The sequence below is a fragment of the Corylus avellana genome, chromosome ca2 (genome assembly GCF_901000735.1).
Source record: "Corylus avellana chromosome ca2, CavTom2PMs-1.0".
In the NCBI taxonomy this organism is placed as follows: Eukaryota; Viridiplantae; Streptophyta; class Magnoliopsida; order Fagales; family Betulaceae; genus Corylus; species Corylus avellana.
In genome coordinates this window covers 43,518,209-43,536,890 of record NC_081542.1, presented here as the reverse complement: position 1 = coordinate 43,536,890, position 18,682 = coordinate 43,518,209, and the positions used below count along the sequence as shown (strand labels likewise).

At 34.9% G+C, this 18,682-nt stretch overlaps 2 protein-coding genes across 2 annotated transcripts; one reads left to right on the top strand and one right to left on the bottom strand.

Annotated features, from left to right (window-relative positions):
- The first annotated feature begins 6 nt into the window (after window positions 1-6).
- LOC132171204 (uncharacterized) lies at window positions 7-2,194 on the top strand. Its single transcript, XM_059582462.1, has 5 exons — window positions 7-92; window positions 198-412; window positions 1,078-1,245; window positions 1,324-1,559; window positions 1,750-2,194. The coding sequence occupies exons 1-5, from the start codon at window positions 23-25 to the stop codon at window positions 1,994-1,996; spliced, it is 936 nt and encodes a 311-aa protein (XP_059438445.1). The 5' UTR covers window positions 7-22; the 3' UTR covers window positions 1,997-2,194.
- A 524-nt stretch (window positions 2,195-2,718) lies between these two features.
- On the bottom strand, window positions 2,719-12,101 carry LOC132168680 (wings apart-like protein 1). The gene is made up of 13 exons (XM_059579691.1): window positions 11,393-12,101; window positions 10,375-10,474; window positions 9,148-9,487; window positions 8,003-8,115; window positions 7,106-7,234; window positions 6,824-6,917; window positions 6,534-6,644; window positions 5,107-5,711; window positions 4,441-4,706; window positions 3,969-4,119; window positions 3,668-3,765; window positions 3,498-3,579; window positions 2,719-3,117 (listed from the first exon to the last, which is right to left on the bottom strand). Exons 1-13 carry the CDS (start codon window positions 11,869-11,871, stop codon window positions 3,034-3,036), a joined length of 2,652 nt encoding a protein of 883 aa, XP_059435674.1. The 5' UTR covers window positions 11,872-12,101; the 3' UTR covers window positions 2,719-3,033.
- Window positions 12,102-18,682: the final 6,581 nt, after the last annotated feature.

Below are 18,682 nucleotides of genomic sequence, written 5' to 3'. Positions count from 1 at the left end.
TAAACAGAGCATTTCTAAGAAAATGGACAAAATCCAGAACAAGTTCATCGACGTACGAGGACTGAAGCTCCACTTAGCCGAGATCGGAACTGGTCATGAAAATCCAATGCATACAAATCTTCATTTTCTAGTCTTATCCTACACGGCTACACCCCACATCGCTCATGCAATCTAACACCCTTCTTTTGTGTCCTTAGGTCCTAAGGTGATCGTGTTCCTACACGGGTTTCCGGAGATATGGTACACGTGGCGCCACCAGATGATCGCCGTGGCAAACGCCGGGTTCCGAGCGATCGCGCCCGATTACAGAGGGTACGGACTCTCCGACCCACCACCCGAACCCGAAAAGTCTTCGTTTCATGACTTTCTCGGTGACCTCCTTGGAATTCTCGATGCCCTCGGAATTCCCAAGGTATTGTATTATGTTGCTAGAATTTGTTTGTTTGGTTATTGACAATGAATTTCCGGAAAAATAGATATAATGGTGCTTTCAGTTTTTGCTGCTGTTTGCTTGATAAGAAAACACTTGAAAATGTTATGTTGGCCCATGAAATGTCTTGTAAAGAGATGCAAATGTTAGGTTGCCATGTGCTTGTGTATAAATTATGGTCATGTGCTTGTGTAACCTATTTGTGAATTAGAACCGGAGAATATCCGGTTAGTTATATTGGAGGAGTATTTTTGGAATTAGGATCACAATCTAACTAATTGGATAGTTATATTTGAACAAAAAGGGGAACAAGATATTCTCCTCTTCGTTTGAACTAGAGAATATCCGGTGGGTATTTTTGTCTCCTCGTAAAGTGAAAAGGCAATAATAGCCCTCAAATATGATTGAAATTGAGAGTATTCTATTCATGTCCCTTTAAAAAGTGAAAAGACAAAAATATCATTCAAATATAACTAACCGGATTCTCTCCAATTCAAATGAACTAGAGAGGATCTTGTTCCCCTTTTTGTTCACACACCCACAAAAGATTTAATCACAATCTAATGAGCAAAGAAAATTCCTATCTAGAGATCTTTTTGCATGCTAACTCTCTTAGACTCTTTCTCTCCCCCATGTTATGTGCATAGGTTTTTCTTGTTGCGAAGGATTTTGGAGCTCGGCCTGCCTACCTATTTGCCCTTCTCCACCCTAACAGGGTCTTGGGAGTTGTAACAATGGGGGTGCCACATATCCCTCCAGGCCCCTCTACATTCCATAACTACCTTCCTGAAGGCTTCTACCTTTCAAGATGGCGGGTATACATGTACTTTCCTCTCTTAAGATTTGGATATGAGTCCGCCATTAACTTTAGCTGCTTGCAATACTCTTTCCAGGAGCCTGGACGAGCAGAAGCGGATTTCGGGCGCTTCGATGCTAAAACAGTCTTAAGGAAGATTTATATCCTCTTTTCCAGAAGTGAAGTACCAGTAGCTGCAGAAAACCAGGAGATCTTGGATTTGGTCGATCCATCTACTCCGCTTCCGCCTTGGTTCACTGAGGAGGATCTCGCAACTTATGGAGCTTTGTATGAGAAATCTGGATTCCAAACTGCATTGCAAGTTCCATATAGGTAGTGAACTGATCCTAATTCAACACAAGTGACCAAGTAGCATTATCATCATCTCCCAAAGGCTAGACCACTGTGATTGCATCAGGTCTGCCATTGCAAGAGAAGTCCCATTCCCTACTAAATCGGCTAAGTTCTTTAGTGGGTAGTGGATGCTTTGCTAATTACTTTTGTTGATGTTATGGATTAACAGGTCATTTGGTGAAGACTTCAGCATAACGGATCCAATTGTTAAAGTTCCAGCACTTTTTATAATGGGTAGTAAGGACTATGTCCTCAAATTTCCAGGCTTGGAGGATTTCGTCAAAAGTGGAAAGGTGAAAGAGCTTGTCCCGAATTTGGAGATCATATTTTTGCCTGAAGGAACCCATTTTGTTCATGAGCAGTCACCTGATGAGGTGAATCAGCTGCTCCTCTCCTTCCTTAGCAAACATGTCTGATCATCGACACTTCAATTACAGTGAGTTGTCTGTCTGTCAGCTTGTAGGCTGAGGTTTGCTTTCAATAAGAGTTTGTTGTACAGACACTACAACTGTCTACAACTGTTTGTTTGAACGGAGTAATAATAATGTAATATGTGATATTTGTCTTTGAAAGCTATGAAATAGTGTGCACATCCATCCTCTATGGTTTGACCATGTCGGCTTTAGGTTTCAGTGAGAATGGTCCATTTGAAAGGATGGATCCTAGCATTTGTGGATGTTTGGCCATCATTTTTTTTTTCCCTCTTATTGTCTTCTAGATCATCATGTTTAATTCTCTTAGTCATACAAAAAAGCAAAAAGACTATTCCTTCGAATGGACAACCATGCGGAAAGCAATAGTTTTTTTAGATAAATATAAATTTACACTAACTAAATTTTTTTTTTTTTTAAGTTGATTTTCAAATGATGCATCGTTCCATGCAATTTATTATAAAATGATGATATGTCATTCGAGAACCAACTTTAAAAAAAAATAAAAAAATTTGAAAAATATTGAATGCTTGATTGCTCAATCACGAAGATTCTTTTTGCATGGGCAGGCCTTTGTATCACTGAGAAAGCCTCTAAAGGTGTGGTGGCTTCCATGGACCATGCAATGCAAATATGGGAATGGATTGGGTCCGAACATGATGGGTGACTCATCTCGTCTGAGGACAGCATGGGTCTAACAGAGTACATGAATGAGGTACAAACTGAATCTTTCATTCTACTATCAATTTTTCGTATACAAGCGGCTCAACCTGCACAAATGGTGCAAAAAGAGCTAAAAAAGAATACAATCTAGTAAAGAAACAAAAAAAGGAAAGGAGCCTAACAAGAAAGAAAAAAGACAAACAGAAGGATCAATCAGACTATATCACAGGCCTGTGGTCAGTTTGATGTAGTATGCATCCGCAAGGAATCTTGTTGTGACAATTGGTAGTCGTGATAACACTGCTGCATGCAGGAAAGAAACGTTGAGGCTGTACACTCTCTCTCTCTCTCTTGAGCCATCATGGCACCCTACATGATTCAATTACTTCACTCACAGCTGTATGAGTTTCCGGAGAAATCATGTTCAGCGTCAAATGAAATGCCTGGTGCAAGAGAAACAAACAAAAATCATATTATTATAGTGGAATCTCAAGGGTTTCAACCAGTCCATCATGGACATCATTAGTTTGGCAATAATTTATATATCACTGGGGGTACAAAGTTTGGGTTTGTTGATCGTGTCCACAATGTTAAATGGTCAGCAGCAAAATTATTTGATGAAAATATTCAATGTCGAGTATTCAGCAAATCGTGTCGAATACTCTAAAGCCCAAAGGGTGTCCTCATAATGTTATAAGCTAAAACAATAAGATGGTCCTCATTAATTTATTTCTTAATACACTAGATTTCATCACACTATTGATTTATCTCTAGTTTCAAGCTTCATCTACTTTAGGGCTTACAAGTCAAAAGAAAAACATACCACGAATCTCTCCAACACGGGTACAAGAATTGACAAGTTGTGATTTGGGAGACAGTCGGCAATAGCATCGCGTACACTCTTGCTGTAAACAGCAAATAAAACTTCTCCTTGAGAAAAGCAGAGATGAAAATGAATTAACAGAAAAGAGAATTTTAAAATGGCAAATCAACCTTTCAGTTGAAAGGAATGCTAGAAGAAGGGCTGAATAAGCTTCTACAATCATCTTCTCAGCTTCTTTCTCTCCTTGTAACAGAGCTGCCTCGTCATTCTGTAACATCAAACACTATGCAGATTTAGGTGTCAACTAAAATCAGATCCCTTCTGGCTACCCTGTAAATAAATCTGTTTTTCAGTCCTTCTGATATTTTCTTCTTTTGCTTTTGCTTTCCCTATTAATTCTACTCCTTCAAGGTAGCTATAGTATACTTCAACAGTCAGTTTCTTAAAAATTTGAACAGTTGGTCCACTCACCAGTGGCATATCTTCTCCTTCCCCAGCTCCCTCGCCTGCTCCTCTGTTGGCCAAAAAGATAGAGCACATAAGCGGGATTACATCCCTCTGACTCTCTTCTTCAAACCCTTCCAAGCCAGGCAAAGGAACAGTAGCGGCTGCAAGCCGTGATCTGCAGGAAACCTAATTGTTAAGTACGGATAAAATTTACATGGAAGCAAACTAGCAATTCACAAGAACAAAGAAAGACAAGCTTTCAGTGACTGGCATTAATATGCCAAGGAATAATACAATCAAGGAAATAATGAACAGACAAAAATTGGAAAAGGTACTGGCAATTAACTTGACCAAAACATATAAATTGAACAAGAATAGGGAAAGGGGAGGGGAGAGGAGACAAATGCATAGTAGAATCACTATGGCAATTAAAAGTACCGACATCTCTAAGAACAACACACAAATGCAGGTGGATAAACAAATAAGAAGTAATAACCTGTTACGTCCATCTTTCTCTACCAAGTTCACAAGCAGGCCCAAAATAGCAACAAGAAAATCTAACTCTTGATCACTCAGATGTCTATCATTCTGGTGGTCAAGATCAATGCTTGAACTTTTCTCTTTTATCTCACTAGAGGGAGATGAGGATGAACTGAATGAAGGAAAGTGGGCAGCAATCAAAGAAGACATGGTCTCCAGCCCTCCACAGCCAGCAATTTGCTGACAGCCAACAGGATTGTCATTCGTTAAGTTCATCAGAACCTGCCAACAAGGAACACCAATAAAATTTATACATACTCTGTCTCAACACAAACCACATAAATCAGTTTCATATTTCGGTATTTCCCACGATTAGATGAAATGATCATCCTCCATAACTGAACGCCACAATAAATCAGCTGATGCATATTAAAGAACCCAAAAGTCACACTACAGAAGACATCTCATTTGTTAAAACACAAGACAGTATTAACAGTACCAGGAAGACTGAAGGTGCAGAAACGTTGATGTTCTAACAATAACATTGACCGATATGTAGCATCCAGACAACAAACCCGATAACATAAACATGCTCCACTCGATAACATAGAAGTAAACATTGAGAACCACAAAAGGTAAGAACTGAAACATGGAAAGTTCAAATATTAAAACAGTGGAATACCTTAACAGCAGTAAGAAGACAGTCAGCTAGAAGCCTGGAACCCTCTTCATCAACAGCATTTGGAGGGGAGAGTTCATGGCCATGATTCTTTCCATCATTACTTGATTCTTGTTGGCTCATTAAAAACTGAGATTGACACCCATCTTCCAGTTCTCTATATGTTACCCCAATTTTTCGACTTCGAGATGGTTTTTGCTTCCCAGATAATAAGTCCCACTTAGAGGGCTCAAACTCATCTTCATCAAAAGCAAAAGGATCCTGGCTGTTCTCTAAGAGTTCAATCTTGGCATCTTCCAGAAAGCTCGGTCTCTTACCAGGACCAAATTGCTTGCTGGAACCATTATCAGTTACAAATGTTCCACTATTTGAACCCCTTGAAGTCCCACCTCGCGAGCCAGACGTAGAAGAACTGACTCTTATCTTTAGTGAACAAGTATCAGACATAGATGTGCTGGTAGTCTCAGAACTAGATATAGAATAATCAAACCGGGTAACTGGCAACCATTGGCTGTTGTCAGATACATTGAAGCTCTTCTGTGAGGAGGTCCTCTCTGAGCTACAGCACTTTCTAGAGGAATTGACCGGAAAAGTCTCATTGCTGCCAGCTGCAATGAGAAGAACATTTTAAAAATCTAGGTCAACACAATTTTGTCATATTAAGGATTACAGAGCAGTAACTGACAAGCAGCCAGAAGCTGTCAATTTAATTTTACTGGACACTTCTTTATGCCCATTAAAATTATAATAATAATTCTTTTCATAAAGATAACATGAAAGACTTCTTTTTCCAGGAAATAAATACGTTTTTATAAAGATAATGAGACGTGATGAAATTGACATAAAATGGTACTTGTATAATGATATGAATCACCCACATCAATCTTTATTTTTTCCCAATAACACAGCATCCTCCTTCAAACTCCACCATGCATGATACTGACACGCAATCAAAAAAGTAATCTATTGTACATCTTCTCAGCAGGGCAAGGCTCTGTGGATTACAACAGCCTTCGTATCCGTGGCTGACTAATTATTACAAAATCAAAAGCCAGTTAAAACATGAATTTGGTTGCTTATTTATCCTATTTTCATGTTTATAATTTCCAGAAGATGTTATAATTGACCGCTTATTCAGTTAAACTATTGAAACATTAACTATTTCTACTAATGAGCTGGTTTACAATTGACATCTTCAAAGAGCAATCTCGTACAGATTTACTAAACTTTTCTTGTTTGCACATTATGAAGAGAAGATATATACAACTGCTCTTCTTATTCAAATTTAACCTCAATTATTCATGACAAATTTTACAAAAATTATACCAAACATACAAGCTGTCACATATTGTGATATGGGATCCAAATTCCAAAAATACACACAGGAGAGAGAGAGAGAGAGAGAGAGAGAGCAGTTGGCGACCAAGTACCTTTGTTGTCTTCAAATAAAGCCAATTCAAAAGCATGACCAGTCCCATTGGAGAGATTACAAGACTTGTCATCAATGGAGGCGGCAGAAGAATTTCTAAAGAGATAAAGACCTAAAAATCAAAGCCATCAATTGTCAAAAAGAAAACGAGATCAAAAGAAATTATGAAGTGCCACATGCAACAAAGAAAATGGACCAAAGAACATTAAAAGTAGTTGTGATCACCACATAACAAACAAGGCAGAAGTAGTAGTTTGATACAAGAAGCAACCCTTTTTATTGTCAAATTACCTGAAAGAACCTTGATGAGACTTATAATGAGCTCTACAAAAGATAGTGGGGTTCCCAATGGATCCAAGTTTCCTCTCATTCCAAGTAAATGACTCTGTTATGGAAAAATCCATTTAAGAGACTTATGAAGAAAGAAAGAGACAGGAAACCTAAAGAATGCAACATAAAAATGCAATTTGAGGTTTACAAACCATGAGGTGGACAAAGAAAAATCAAGCAGCCAAAAGCACATTTCTTAAAAATAAAAAGAAACAGATGAATCAGAATCACATTTCAATTTACCTGATTATCTTTACTAAGGAATGTGGCATTTTCCATTATCTTCAAACATTTCAATAGCCACATCAAAACCTGCAGATTCAGGTCTTTGTTGACATTCTGGGTAGAAGGTGAACTATGTTCTATCCAACCCTGCAAATGATATTTGCAAGTTTGAGAGCTCCCACACATAGTAATCAAACACCACCAATTCTTTAGAAACCAACTGGAGAGAATATACATTAAATCAATTTTATTTGTATAATTATGGCATGCACCAACCAATACTCAGAAAATCAGGTGCCTATCAAGAAAAACCAACGATATTAATGTGCCACCACTAATCTAGATTTCATAGAGAAATGGCATAAGGTATGAGTTTGTATCGAGGCATACTCATGTCATACTCAATAAGAGAAATTGGAATCAAGAATTAGCGCTAGATAGATCTGCAGGACAGGCAGATGATCACTGTGCATCAGTACTGTTCAATTAGCACTAAGAATTCCATGATTCATTGCTTAATAAACGAAGACAAACAGATGTGAGGGAACACAAAAGAAAATTGGCAATGCTACATCGAGTATGGGAGCACTGCTGCTCATTTGACAACTAGAAGGAATGCAGAATTTCCGACGAAGTCCCATCTTGATTTCGTTATTTTCCTTCTTGACCATTATAGGCATTAAAGAACTAAATTTTCATTTCAGAAACTGAACAACAAATTCTCATACAGAACTAACTGGAGCAAGAAACAGCAACTGAAACATGTTCTTCACAATTATTTTCCCTGATAACTAGATGTGCTTCACAAATCAGAGCACTATTACCTCTTCTTCTTTTTTTCTCATTTATTCAAACCATTCCGTTTATAATATAATGAAACAGATAATGAGATCAAACAAACGTACAGGCTCACACCTCCATATCAGAATGACAATTCATGGCAACCTCAAAGACAGCATCAAGTCCTCCAAGCTCTCTCAACTTTTCCTTGAAATCGCCTCCAGTCTTCCTTACTGCACCAGTGGTTTCTAAATCGATGCAAAGCCAAATAAAAACAAATGAGCATTCAGAAAAGTGGAAGAGAAAAGAAAAGTGATTTGATAAGGATACAAAAGAGCATGATGGTTTACCTATCTACAAAATAACATTTTTTTTAAGGATTACAAAGATCCCTACCCAGAGTGAAAAGAACAAAGTTCGACAATTTGTTCCCTAGTGAAGTACTAGCATCTCAAAAATTGTTTAACTTATCACAGATGTGAAAAGAATAAAATGGAGTTCAGGAAAACCGCGATACAGATCTGTAATTTACAAGAGCAGCAAACAACTCGTCTTCAAGCAATAACTATCAGTTTAAAGTAGACTGATAAATGATAATAATGCAGTTACAGGCATTCTGAAATAACTTGCAATAGGAAAGAAAACAAAGAAACAAAATCAGAAAACAGACAATAAACTCTTCAAATAAATGCAAGGACAAAGAATTTGCATGTTTAAAACAAACAAAAATCTTAATTCAATTTCCAGCTGGTAAAACACCCAAATTTTGATAGCACTTAAAGTAACAACTTGAGAAGATCTGCATGATTTTCTTGCCACAAAAACATGTAAATGGTTTAGATGATCTCTCTTGCAATCAAACTACTTCACAATAATACACCTAGGAAGGGAGTATTCATCCCAAGTTTTAATTACGAATAATCAGACCAATGCTTAATCTACAAAACAAAAGGTATGTACAATTTAACAACATAAAAGGAATAAATTATGAAAGGATGGTACCCTATGAAGATACATATGACATATAATTTATAGTTCAACAGCAACTAAAGATATTACTTGGTTAGCTCTACCAATTCATAAAAAATGCAAAAGATTCTTGCCTTTATGGCTTGGAGATCTATTTGAATGGATTGGATCAGAATAGTGTTACCAAAATAAACAAAAACAGGCGAAAGCCTTATCAAACTCAATAGGAAACAACCATCATGGTAAACTAATATAATAATAACTTGAAGCTTCTAATACAGAAAACAGTAGGGGCTAATTATTTGCATTACCTTCAAGAGAGATGGTGGTTAAGCAAGCTTTTTCCAAAGTCAGCAAAGCTATCCATTTTGGGCATAGCTCTGGCCTCCCAGCTCCACCATCATTCTCACCACTTGATTTCAATTCTTTGCAACTTACAAGAATTTCCTGAACCTTGGAAACAATAGCGACAGAACTGGAATCTACTCTTTTTGTTGTCTCACGACATACATCAGCATCATTACGAAATGCTAGAAGCTTGCGCCCTATTTTGGGTGCTTTGTCTTCAGTAGCCATTGAGACCATCGGTTTCAACAAATTGATTAGAAAACGAATGCAACTGGGTGATTCCAAAAGGTGGTCATCTTGACCCTGAAATAGTGCAATTAGTCAGGTCTTCATGACTGTAATTTTATGATGAAAGGTATGTCCAAAAATGAAGGTCAATTCTGAAAAGTGAATAAACAAAGTAATATGCCAGCACTTAAACTTCTAAATGATTGAAAGATGCTAGTATATGACTAAAGACAAAAATAATAGTAAATATATATATATATATATATATATATATAGAGAGAGAGAGAGAGAGAGAGAGGGGAAGGATTGAAGCACTCAATTGATAACAAACAGTATTCACATATATGTTCAATATGTTCCACGTCTATAAATAGTTTGCATAGATTCCCCTTATTTATTGCACAGCATCAACAGAGATAGGATCTCTTTGTAATTTTTCTGTTGAGATGAAGTAACATGACATCATTTGAAAATGTCACAAGAGAGATATGATGCAATATTTTTTTAATATACATAAGATCTAAACCTTAATCACCAAAGCGAATCCCACTACGCATGACAATTGCATTCTACTGAATCTGCAGCCGATTGCTTTGATAGAAATTAAGATTAAATCCAACTGATTGAAATTTTTTTTCTTTTTCTGAGAAAATGGAACTGATTGCATCTGAAGTCAAGAGAATTCCACTATTGCCTATAATTTTTGACACATAAGGCAAATTCTTGAACGTATGTTCATGCAATCACAGGTTTATGTAAGGCTTTAGGCAGGTCAAGTTTTTATAAGTTTTGTATCCATACTTGAAAAAAATAATAATAAATAAATGCATGTAATCCAAAAAGGCCAGTGATCATCAATACAGAATGCTCTTCATTGGCAGAATTATCATCTTTTCATCAATTTGCAAAACAAAAGTGCTCTACACTTTACTAGAATTGTACTTTTGCATCAGTTCACTTACATCACTGGTTAAAACACAGAAAAGAGCTGCAGCAGCCAGATTGCTGGGTGAGTCATCAAAGCTGAGACCCAAAATAGCATCAACTATTGTCTTTGCCATCCTGAAAATAATGTGCCTCAATGTTTAGTGTAAGAATTGCCCAATTTTGCACAAACTTTTATTTTTGCTATGGAAAGAAGATATGATATCCATATTCTTGATATAAGGAAAGGAGAAAAGAAACTAAGCTACTTAGTAAGCAGGACAAGACAACACCACCCTGTCATCCTTATGCATATAGCATTGTCTCAGATACTCAAAAAATGGAGAGAACAAAGGTCTTCAATTATCAAGATAAACGTCAAGCTGCATCAAGTTTCCAAATAAGGATAAAGAGTTCCCTATTGACTTTCTTAGAAACAATTGCAAAAGCTAAGCTAAAATGCTACGGTTCTTTCATGTTGATTATAAAGAGCCCAATCATCAGCAAATATTGAAAGAAATTATACAAAAAATGCAAGCTTGGCAACTCATTCTTCTAATTGTCTCAAGTAGAGAGTAAATTCTTACATCACCAAAAAGGTAACTAAAAAGCAAATCAAGAAACAAGCAATCTTGCAAATCCACACAAGATTCAGAGTATTCTCTCGGATACAATAACACCTAATCCACCATTTTGGTTATGGCCAAGATCACTCAACAAGAGAGTTAACACCTCAAAATACACATTCTAGACACATTGCAAGTGCACCAAGATCTGGTCAAACTAAGTTTTGAACACAATTCAAACTCAACCATCAATAAAACTTGAAACCCAAATGCCCCTCACATAAATTTCAAAACCCCATAAACACGCAAACGCATAACCCAACAAGAACATCCCACAAACCACATACCGAATAAATCAATCCAAGAATCCAGCCCGTTTCCAAACCAAAACTGAAAATCCACACAACCCCACATGCAAAACAACCCTACATACATCAAAAATCGCATTTTCACCCAAAACCCATAACAGAAATCCTCAAAATTCACGTACCCCTGAGTCCGCAAGAGCCGTCTCTGCTGCACGGTGCCGCAGATAGACAGCAAAGACAACAGGCTCGCCCTCCTGATCCGAGCGGGCTGGCCCTTCCTGAGCCCATCCAGAGCGAAATTGACCTCGTCCACGTGCTCCATCATCTCCCCGAACTCCTGGGCCTCCATCAGCGTCGAGGTCGCAGGAATCGACGGCCTGTGACAGTTCTTCGCGACCCTCTTCGCCTTCTTCGGCCTCCCAACGACGCCGTTTTCCGAATCTCCGAAAGCTGACCTTGAATTTAGCCCGTACGGGTCCGGGTCGGAGGCCCAGCGGGAAGAGGACTCCTGAGACGAGAAGCCGAAGCTGCTGCTATAGAGACCGTGGTCTTGGTCTTGGGGGCTCTCTTGGGAGAGAGAGTCGTGTACGGCGTCGTTTAAGGTATCGGAGTAAGTTCTTGGAATGCCTCGGTTTCGACGACCGTAAGTTCGAACGATCATTGTCGTGTTTGCTCTCGGTGGCGGCTTAGGCGGTGGTGTTATCTTGAAGGGTTTGTGCTGGGCATTTGGGCCAAAGGGAGGGGCTTTTTGGGAATAAAAATTTTGAATTGAGAAGAGCTTGGGAAGAAGAAGACGAAGAAGGTTTGGTTTAAAGACAAATCGAAGAGAGCGAGAGCGATAGAGAGAGAGAAGGAAAGATTTGTGTCTGCGTGGAGTTTGTTGGTGGTGAAGTGGCTGATTTTATTGGGTCCGTTTGTTTGTGAAATTCAGTGCTACATTTTTAGCCCAATGACCTTTTTGGTCGTTGATATCAGATCGAGGGTAGTTTCGTTATAAAAAAAAGTTGGAGATCGATAAATCCGGTGATTAATTTGGACAATATTAATTTAAGTCCTAATTAATATCAGTTTAGTAGATTTGATCGGAACGAATGACGTCAATAATTTAAGATAAGTACACACATATTTCTTAAATTAACACTCCATTTATAATATCTTCCAAATTAAACATTAAATCAATCTTTTTTTTCAAACCACCACAAATTTACAATACCTCAAATGACAAAAACATTCTTAAAAAATTCAACAACAAAAAAAATGGTGACATAATCATCGCAACCCGTCTTCACGTTTTCCCTGTTTTTTTTTTTCTTTTTTTTTGAATTTTTAAGGGTATTTTTATTTTCGTGACATAATTTTTAAGAGTATTTTTGTTTTTTTTTATAAATAAATGACATTACAAATTTTTGATAATTTGAAAAAACATTGATGTAATCTATAATTTGAGAGATATTGCAACTTGAATGTCCTTTTTCACGAAAGCCTTCTTAAAAATTTATAAAATTTTGTTTATTACTTGAGAGAGGGTTTAGAGCCTGTTTGGATTGCGTTTGAAAAATAAAATTTTTAAGTCAAAAAGGTGTTTTTTGGCAAAAGGTTAATTTTAATGTTTTGCCAAAAGTGTGTTTTGGCCATTTTTAGAACTTGTTTGAGATTGCATTTAAGAAATAGAGCTTTTAAGTCAAATAGAGCTTTTAAGTCAAAAAGAGCTTTTAGACAAGCTTTTGCCAAAAGTGCGTTTTGACCATTTTTAAGCTTTTTTTACCCTTAAAAACGCTTTAAATTTTTTTACCAAACGAGTATATTTTTTTTCAAACGGACTTTTTGAGTGTTAAAAGCATTTTTAGGTCTCTCAAACACAATCTCAAACAAGCTCTTATGCTTTTTTGACCCTTAAAAGTATTTTTAATTTTTTTTACCAAGCGAGTATTTTTTTTTTCAAACGGACTTTTTTAGTGTTAAAAATACTTTTAGGCCTCTCAAACATGCCCTTAAAGTCGATATGCCGCACATTAATATTATATATATTTCAGTGAATTATGGTAAATCTTTTTTGTTATTAGATAAACAAAGAAGCAAAAAAGAAATTTAAAATTTTCTAATACACTAACCTCGAAACTATATACACTTCCTTTTATGCCCGAGTTTGGATTGACAGTTTAAGTTGAAAGCTGAGACGCTAGATTACCATCAAACTATTGTTAGAGTTCATATCTCATGATGCCAACAGCCCAACTTGGTCCAGAAACAATTTAAATGGTGGGAAAAAAAATTTTATATGAGTAACGATCCATGTCGTTATTGTTATTATTATTATTATTTTTTTTTTGTCTTCTTTATGTCCGCTCAAAATTAATATGATTTTTAAAATTATTATTATATCAAAATCCAATAATGATTTATCGCAAATCTAATGATAATTTTAAGGATAAATTTCACTGAAGACTTCCGAACTTCAACTCGTTTTGAAATACCCCCTAAACTTTAAAATCTCTCAATTTAGTCTCTTGAACTTTCAATTGCTTTCAATTTGGACTCTTCCGTCAATTTTAGCCGTTAAAAATACAAAAAATGACAAAAATATCCCTGATTTTTTTTTTTCTTTTAAATAAAAAAACGTTTTAGAAGTTAAAATTTTATACAAAAGTTAGGGGTATAAACGTCATGTAATGTTTAAAATCTGATGGAAGGATCTAAATTGAGAGCAATTGAAAGTTCAGATGACTAAATTGAGAGATTTTGAAATTTATGGAGGGTTTATCAAATTGGGTGGAAGTTCAGAAGTCTTCAGTAAAGTTTTCCCTAATTTTAAAAACCACATTAATTTCAGGTGGACACAAGGGAGACACAAAGATAACGTTTATCATTAATTTATGCAAATAAATTACTATTCCACCGTGTATATGCTATTTCGTAGACCAATATATGACCCTTATCTGACTTTGGCCACATGGCAATGCCCAGTCAACCCAATCTATGGATCTTGCCCACTGCCTAAGACTTTGCAATTTTTTTTCGTGAACCGAAACATGTTGATTTAATTAATAAAAGATCAATAGCATAAAGCTTTTACAACACACAGAGCATAAAGCCCGAAAAAATCATAACTAAATACTATGAGGTTATAAAGTCATAAATACAATCAGAAAATTCTTACAATAAAATGCATATCTATGACTTCAAATTTCTGCTACTTCATGTACAACTATAGTTATGGAACAAATCTGCTCTAAGCATACCAGATATAAGACATGGATAGCCTATAGAAAGTTTGCAATTGTTGATACATGGTTATGGGGCAAAAATGTGACTCTTATATGCTTCAAGAGTTTATTCCAGCGCAACCCAGCAGCTCTTCCCTATAACTTGGTTATTATCAAGGGAACTCTTTGGTCATTAGGCATCTCCTTCAAGTCTAATATAAATTATATTCTCCTTATAAGCAATATGAATGACATAAACTATCACAGAGCAGGTATCCAATGTATGACAATTTACCAAGGCATGCATAAAATGTGCTCGTTCAAAACTAATTTATGTATGCTTGTTGAGAGGCTGCATATTAGTCAAAATAATTTTTTACTCAATTTAACAAAAAATCCTAACAAAGGGTTGAATTAAAACTGTTAGAATATTTGATATTATTTACTTTATTATGTTTCCTTACATATTTTAAGGTTTCTTGCCCACTACTTATTCTCTCTCAATAAATAGAGAGATATGTAAACATATCAATATATAGAAGAAAATAATACAATGTACTCCATTGTTATGCTTATGCTTTCTCTCTTCTCTCTCTCATTCTTCCGCTTCCAATACATTTCATATATATTTAACAGAAACAAAAAAAAAAATTGAAAGATAGATACATTAAATTGACTATTTTAAAAATTTAAGGTATGATTGCAAAAATAATGAAAAATGAGGAGCGGTAAGTGAAGTTTTTCATTTTTCAAGTTTGAGTTTTTACAAAACTAGGGTTTTTTTCTCTTAGATTTAAAAGATAAACATTTTTCGACATTTTCAATAGGTAAATTTCAATGTATACACATATACAATGCCTATGGACTCATAGAAATAAAAGAAGGTCGAAAGACAGGTTTTGGAACGTTTTTGGAAAATTATGAGTGCTGCCAAGAATAGTAATTTAGTGAACATCGGCGTGCACACTATTCATACACGCCAGTGTTCACTAAATCACTACTCATGCTGCCAATATCACCTTGGTTGGTCGAGTTCAAGATAGGGAGTTCATAATGTCTTAATCGATGCATCGAACAAGCTCGGAGTAATAAGGTCCTGGCTCCTAGGGGTTTCAGTGACCCTCAATCAAACTAAGCCAATGTTAAAGAATTAGGGGGTTTCTATAGGTATTGTGACTTTCAAGGGTCCTATAGAGATTCTAGGGTTTTAATAAACATTAGAACCTAATCAATAGACACTGTACATGCCTAGTTCAATAAAAACGAATTTGAAAGAAAATAATTTTTCAAAAATAGATTGAAGTCCAGTCCATCACCGACCCAAAACATAAATCTTGAAAAAATAATTGAGTTAGGTTGAATTTCATGGACTCCCAAACAAACCCATTGGGCTCCCAAATTCTATATTTAAATTTCTAAAAAGAGGAATACTGTTTGGCACATAGTCATATGGAGGGATGACAAGTTGACAACGATCATTTCCAAACCATGTTGATCAAGTCTAATGCCATGACTTAAAGAAAAAATTAATAATAATCTAATGCCAATTTTTTATTTTATTTTTTTAGGAAACTTTTTGGCACAACTTTGGCCAAACTCTTATTAATTCTGAACCAATAACATCTTATGGGATCTTTTTTTATTTGGTATTTATAAAAATAAAAAAAAAATGGTATTTTTCTTTAAAAATAGTCATTATTATGAAGAAAAAAACCTTTTTTAAAAAAAAAATACCAAATAATAAAAGGACCACATAGGATGTTATTACTTTATAATTTTTTATTTTTATTTTTTTAAATGATCACTTAAGAAAAAAGTTGGGTCAAAGTTGTGTCAACAAGTTGTCTCTATCATTTCTCTCTTTTTTCTTTTTTCTTTTTTCCGTAACTGTCTATGTCATTTCTTGAGGAGAATAAATTCAGTTAGGTTGTGGTTTAAATTAAGCATTTTGTATTATTTAATAAGAAGTAGACACCTCAACTAAAAATATCAAAAAATAATATAATTTTTTACACTAAATAGTTTTCATTTTCTTAACAAAATACCTTTTATAAACAAAATATCATTTGATAAAATTACTGGAGTCATCGTCTTAGTTGGTTTTGAAGACCCTCGTGTTAAGGGCTCAAAAGTGGGTGGGAGATTTAGTGGTGGGTAGTGTACATTGAGTTAGAACAAATAGAAAAATTAATGAAATTGATTTGAATTAAAGATAAATAATTTTCATTTTTACATCTCAACCTAATAAAATGGGCCGTCTTTCTTGAATTTTATTTATTTATTTATTTATTTATTTTTGTCAGTTTCTTGAACCCTTGTACAGTTGTACTGTCACTTATACTCTTCAATTTTGAATGTATTGTTTTTCTAACCCCGCAAGGCCCACACGCTTATACTTTTGGGCTGGGTGGGGCTATTTCAAAATTAAGGCAAAAAACTGCAAGACTTTTGTTCTCCACATGTGGACATTTACACATGTACTTACAAACATTGATAGTCAAGTAGTATTCATAGGGCTCAGGAAAAACAAATAAAATAAAATAAAATAGTATTCATAGGAATTATAGTATAAAATAGTATTCATAGGAATTATAGTATAGTGGGGGAGGGAGTTCCGACTCCTTCCTCCCCGCCCCCTTTCTCTTTTCTCATTCTCCTTTGTTTTTTTCACCTTCACAATAGATCGACCATGTATCAATGGTTCTCAAAGTGCTTTTTAGCGGCGAGTATCACACGTGAGGGTGTCTTGAGTTTTTGTTATTGTATTTTCATTGTTTTTAAATAATAATGTATTATCTCTAGATCCGCTTTTATTAGCGATCTATGAGGTGGAATTTTATTCGTTTTCTTATGTTTTGTTTTCACGAATCCTTAAGAATAACATAATTGGTTTCCAGTCGATTTTTTATTTTCTTATCGTCCATTTTTTTAGAGCAAACCATAGACCGATGACATAGGGGTTATTAAGCATAAAGAATAATTGTCACTATTGCAAAAGCAGCGAAGAGGATTGCAACTGATAAAGCACTAGTAGCGGAGATAAAAAAGCTAGGGAATCAAGAACCTAGTAACGGATAGAGACGCGATTCGTCGAAATTTGTTGTAGATCTTAAATTGATTGAGACAGTGACTTTTCATAGATATTGTCGTATAATAGCCTGATAAGCTATTAATGTGTATGTCATAGATAATGTTTGGGTTGTGAAGATTCCAAATTATAATTTTAGCATTATACAGAGCATTTTGCCTCATTTGATTGTTATACTAATGAAGAGATAATTTGTTATATATATCAATTAAATTTTGTATGTAATTATTAAGTAATTTTGCATTTATTCGAATATGTTTCTCTGACAAGGATTTGAATAAAATTTATTTTATTGTATTTAATGGGTATATGATGCCATCTTATTATTATTATTATTATTATTTTAAAAAAAAAATGGTGTAGCAGCATATTCATCACATGGCATGATGTAAATTATTAGATGTAACAAAATAAAATATTGACCATTAAATAATTATTCTTAATTTCACTTAAAATGAAATGATTTTTTTTGACCTGTCCCGAAAAGTTTCATGTACTATTTCAATAACATTCACCCTAAAAATTTCAATCTTAAGATATCATTTTGCATAAAATTTGTCATTAAGTTGCAATAGCTCTTTGATACTAATAATTAAGAAAATTATCACACTTACAAGTTACAGGCATGACCAATTTTTGAGTTAAAAATAAAAAAAAATAAAAATTGAAAGACTAATACATAAATATTTGGGGTAATTTTACTTTAAACCCCTAAATTACCAAGTGATTTGAGAAGCCCCCAAACTTTAAAACATCTCAATTCGGACTTCTGAACTTTCAATTCAATCAATTTGAATCTCTCCGTTAGATTTTAAACATTAAAAGTGAGACAATGACGTTTATACCCATGATTTTTTTATTAAATTTAAAATTCACCCTTAATTCAATTTTTTTTTTTTTTTTAAAAAAAAAGTTAAAAACAATCAAGGATATTTTGTTTTTTTTTTTTGGGTAAATCATGGAAGTTAACGGCTAAATTTGACGGAAGGGTTCAAATTTAGTACAATTGAAAGTTCATGGGTCCAAATTGAGATGTTTTGAAATTTGGGGGCTTATCAAATCGCGTGGTAATTTAGGGGTTTAAAGTAAAATTACCCTTAAATATTATGTGAATACTAAATTAAGCTAAAGACAAATAAATAATATAATTTGTTAAATCATCACTAAAATAAGCAAACAAG

Coding starts and splice junctions, on each gene's coding strand:
- LOC132171204 (XM_059582462.1), top strand. CDS start 23: ATGGACAAAATCCAGAACAAGTTCATCGACGTACGAGGACTGAAGCTC. Junction 413..1,077: donor ATGCCCTCGGAATTCCCAAG/GTATTGTATTAT, acceptor TTATGTGCATAG/GTTTTTCTTGTTGCGAAGGA. Junction 1,246..1,323: donor TCTACCTTTCAAGATGGCGG/GTATACATGTAC, acceptor TACTCTTTCCAG/GAGCCTGGACGAGCAGAAGC.
- LOC132168680 (XM_059579691.1), bottom strand. CDS start 11,871: ATGATCGTTCGAACTTACGGTCGTCGAAACCGAGGCATTCCAAGAACT. Junction 10,475..11,392: donor CGGCTCTTGCGGACTCAGGG/GTACGTGAATTT, acceptor CATTATTTTCAG/GATGGCAAAGACAATAGTTG. Junction 4,707..5,106: donor GTCTTCTTACTGCTGTTAAG/GTATTCCACTGT, acceptor CCTTGTTGGCAG/GTTCTGATGAACTTAACGAA.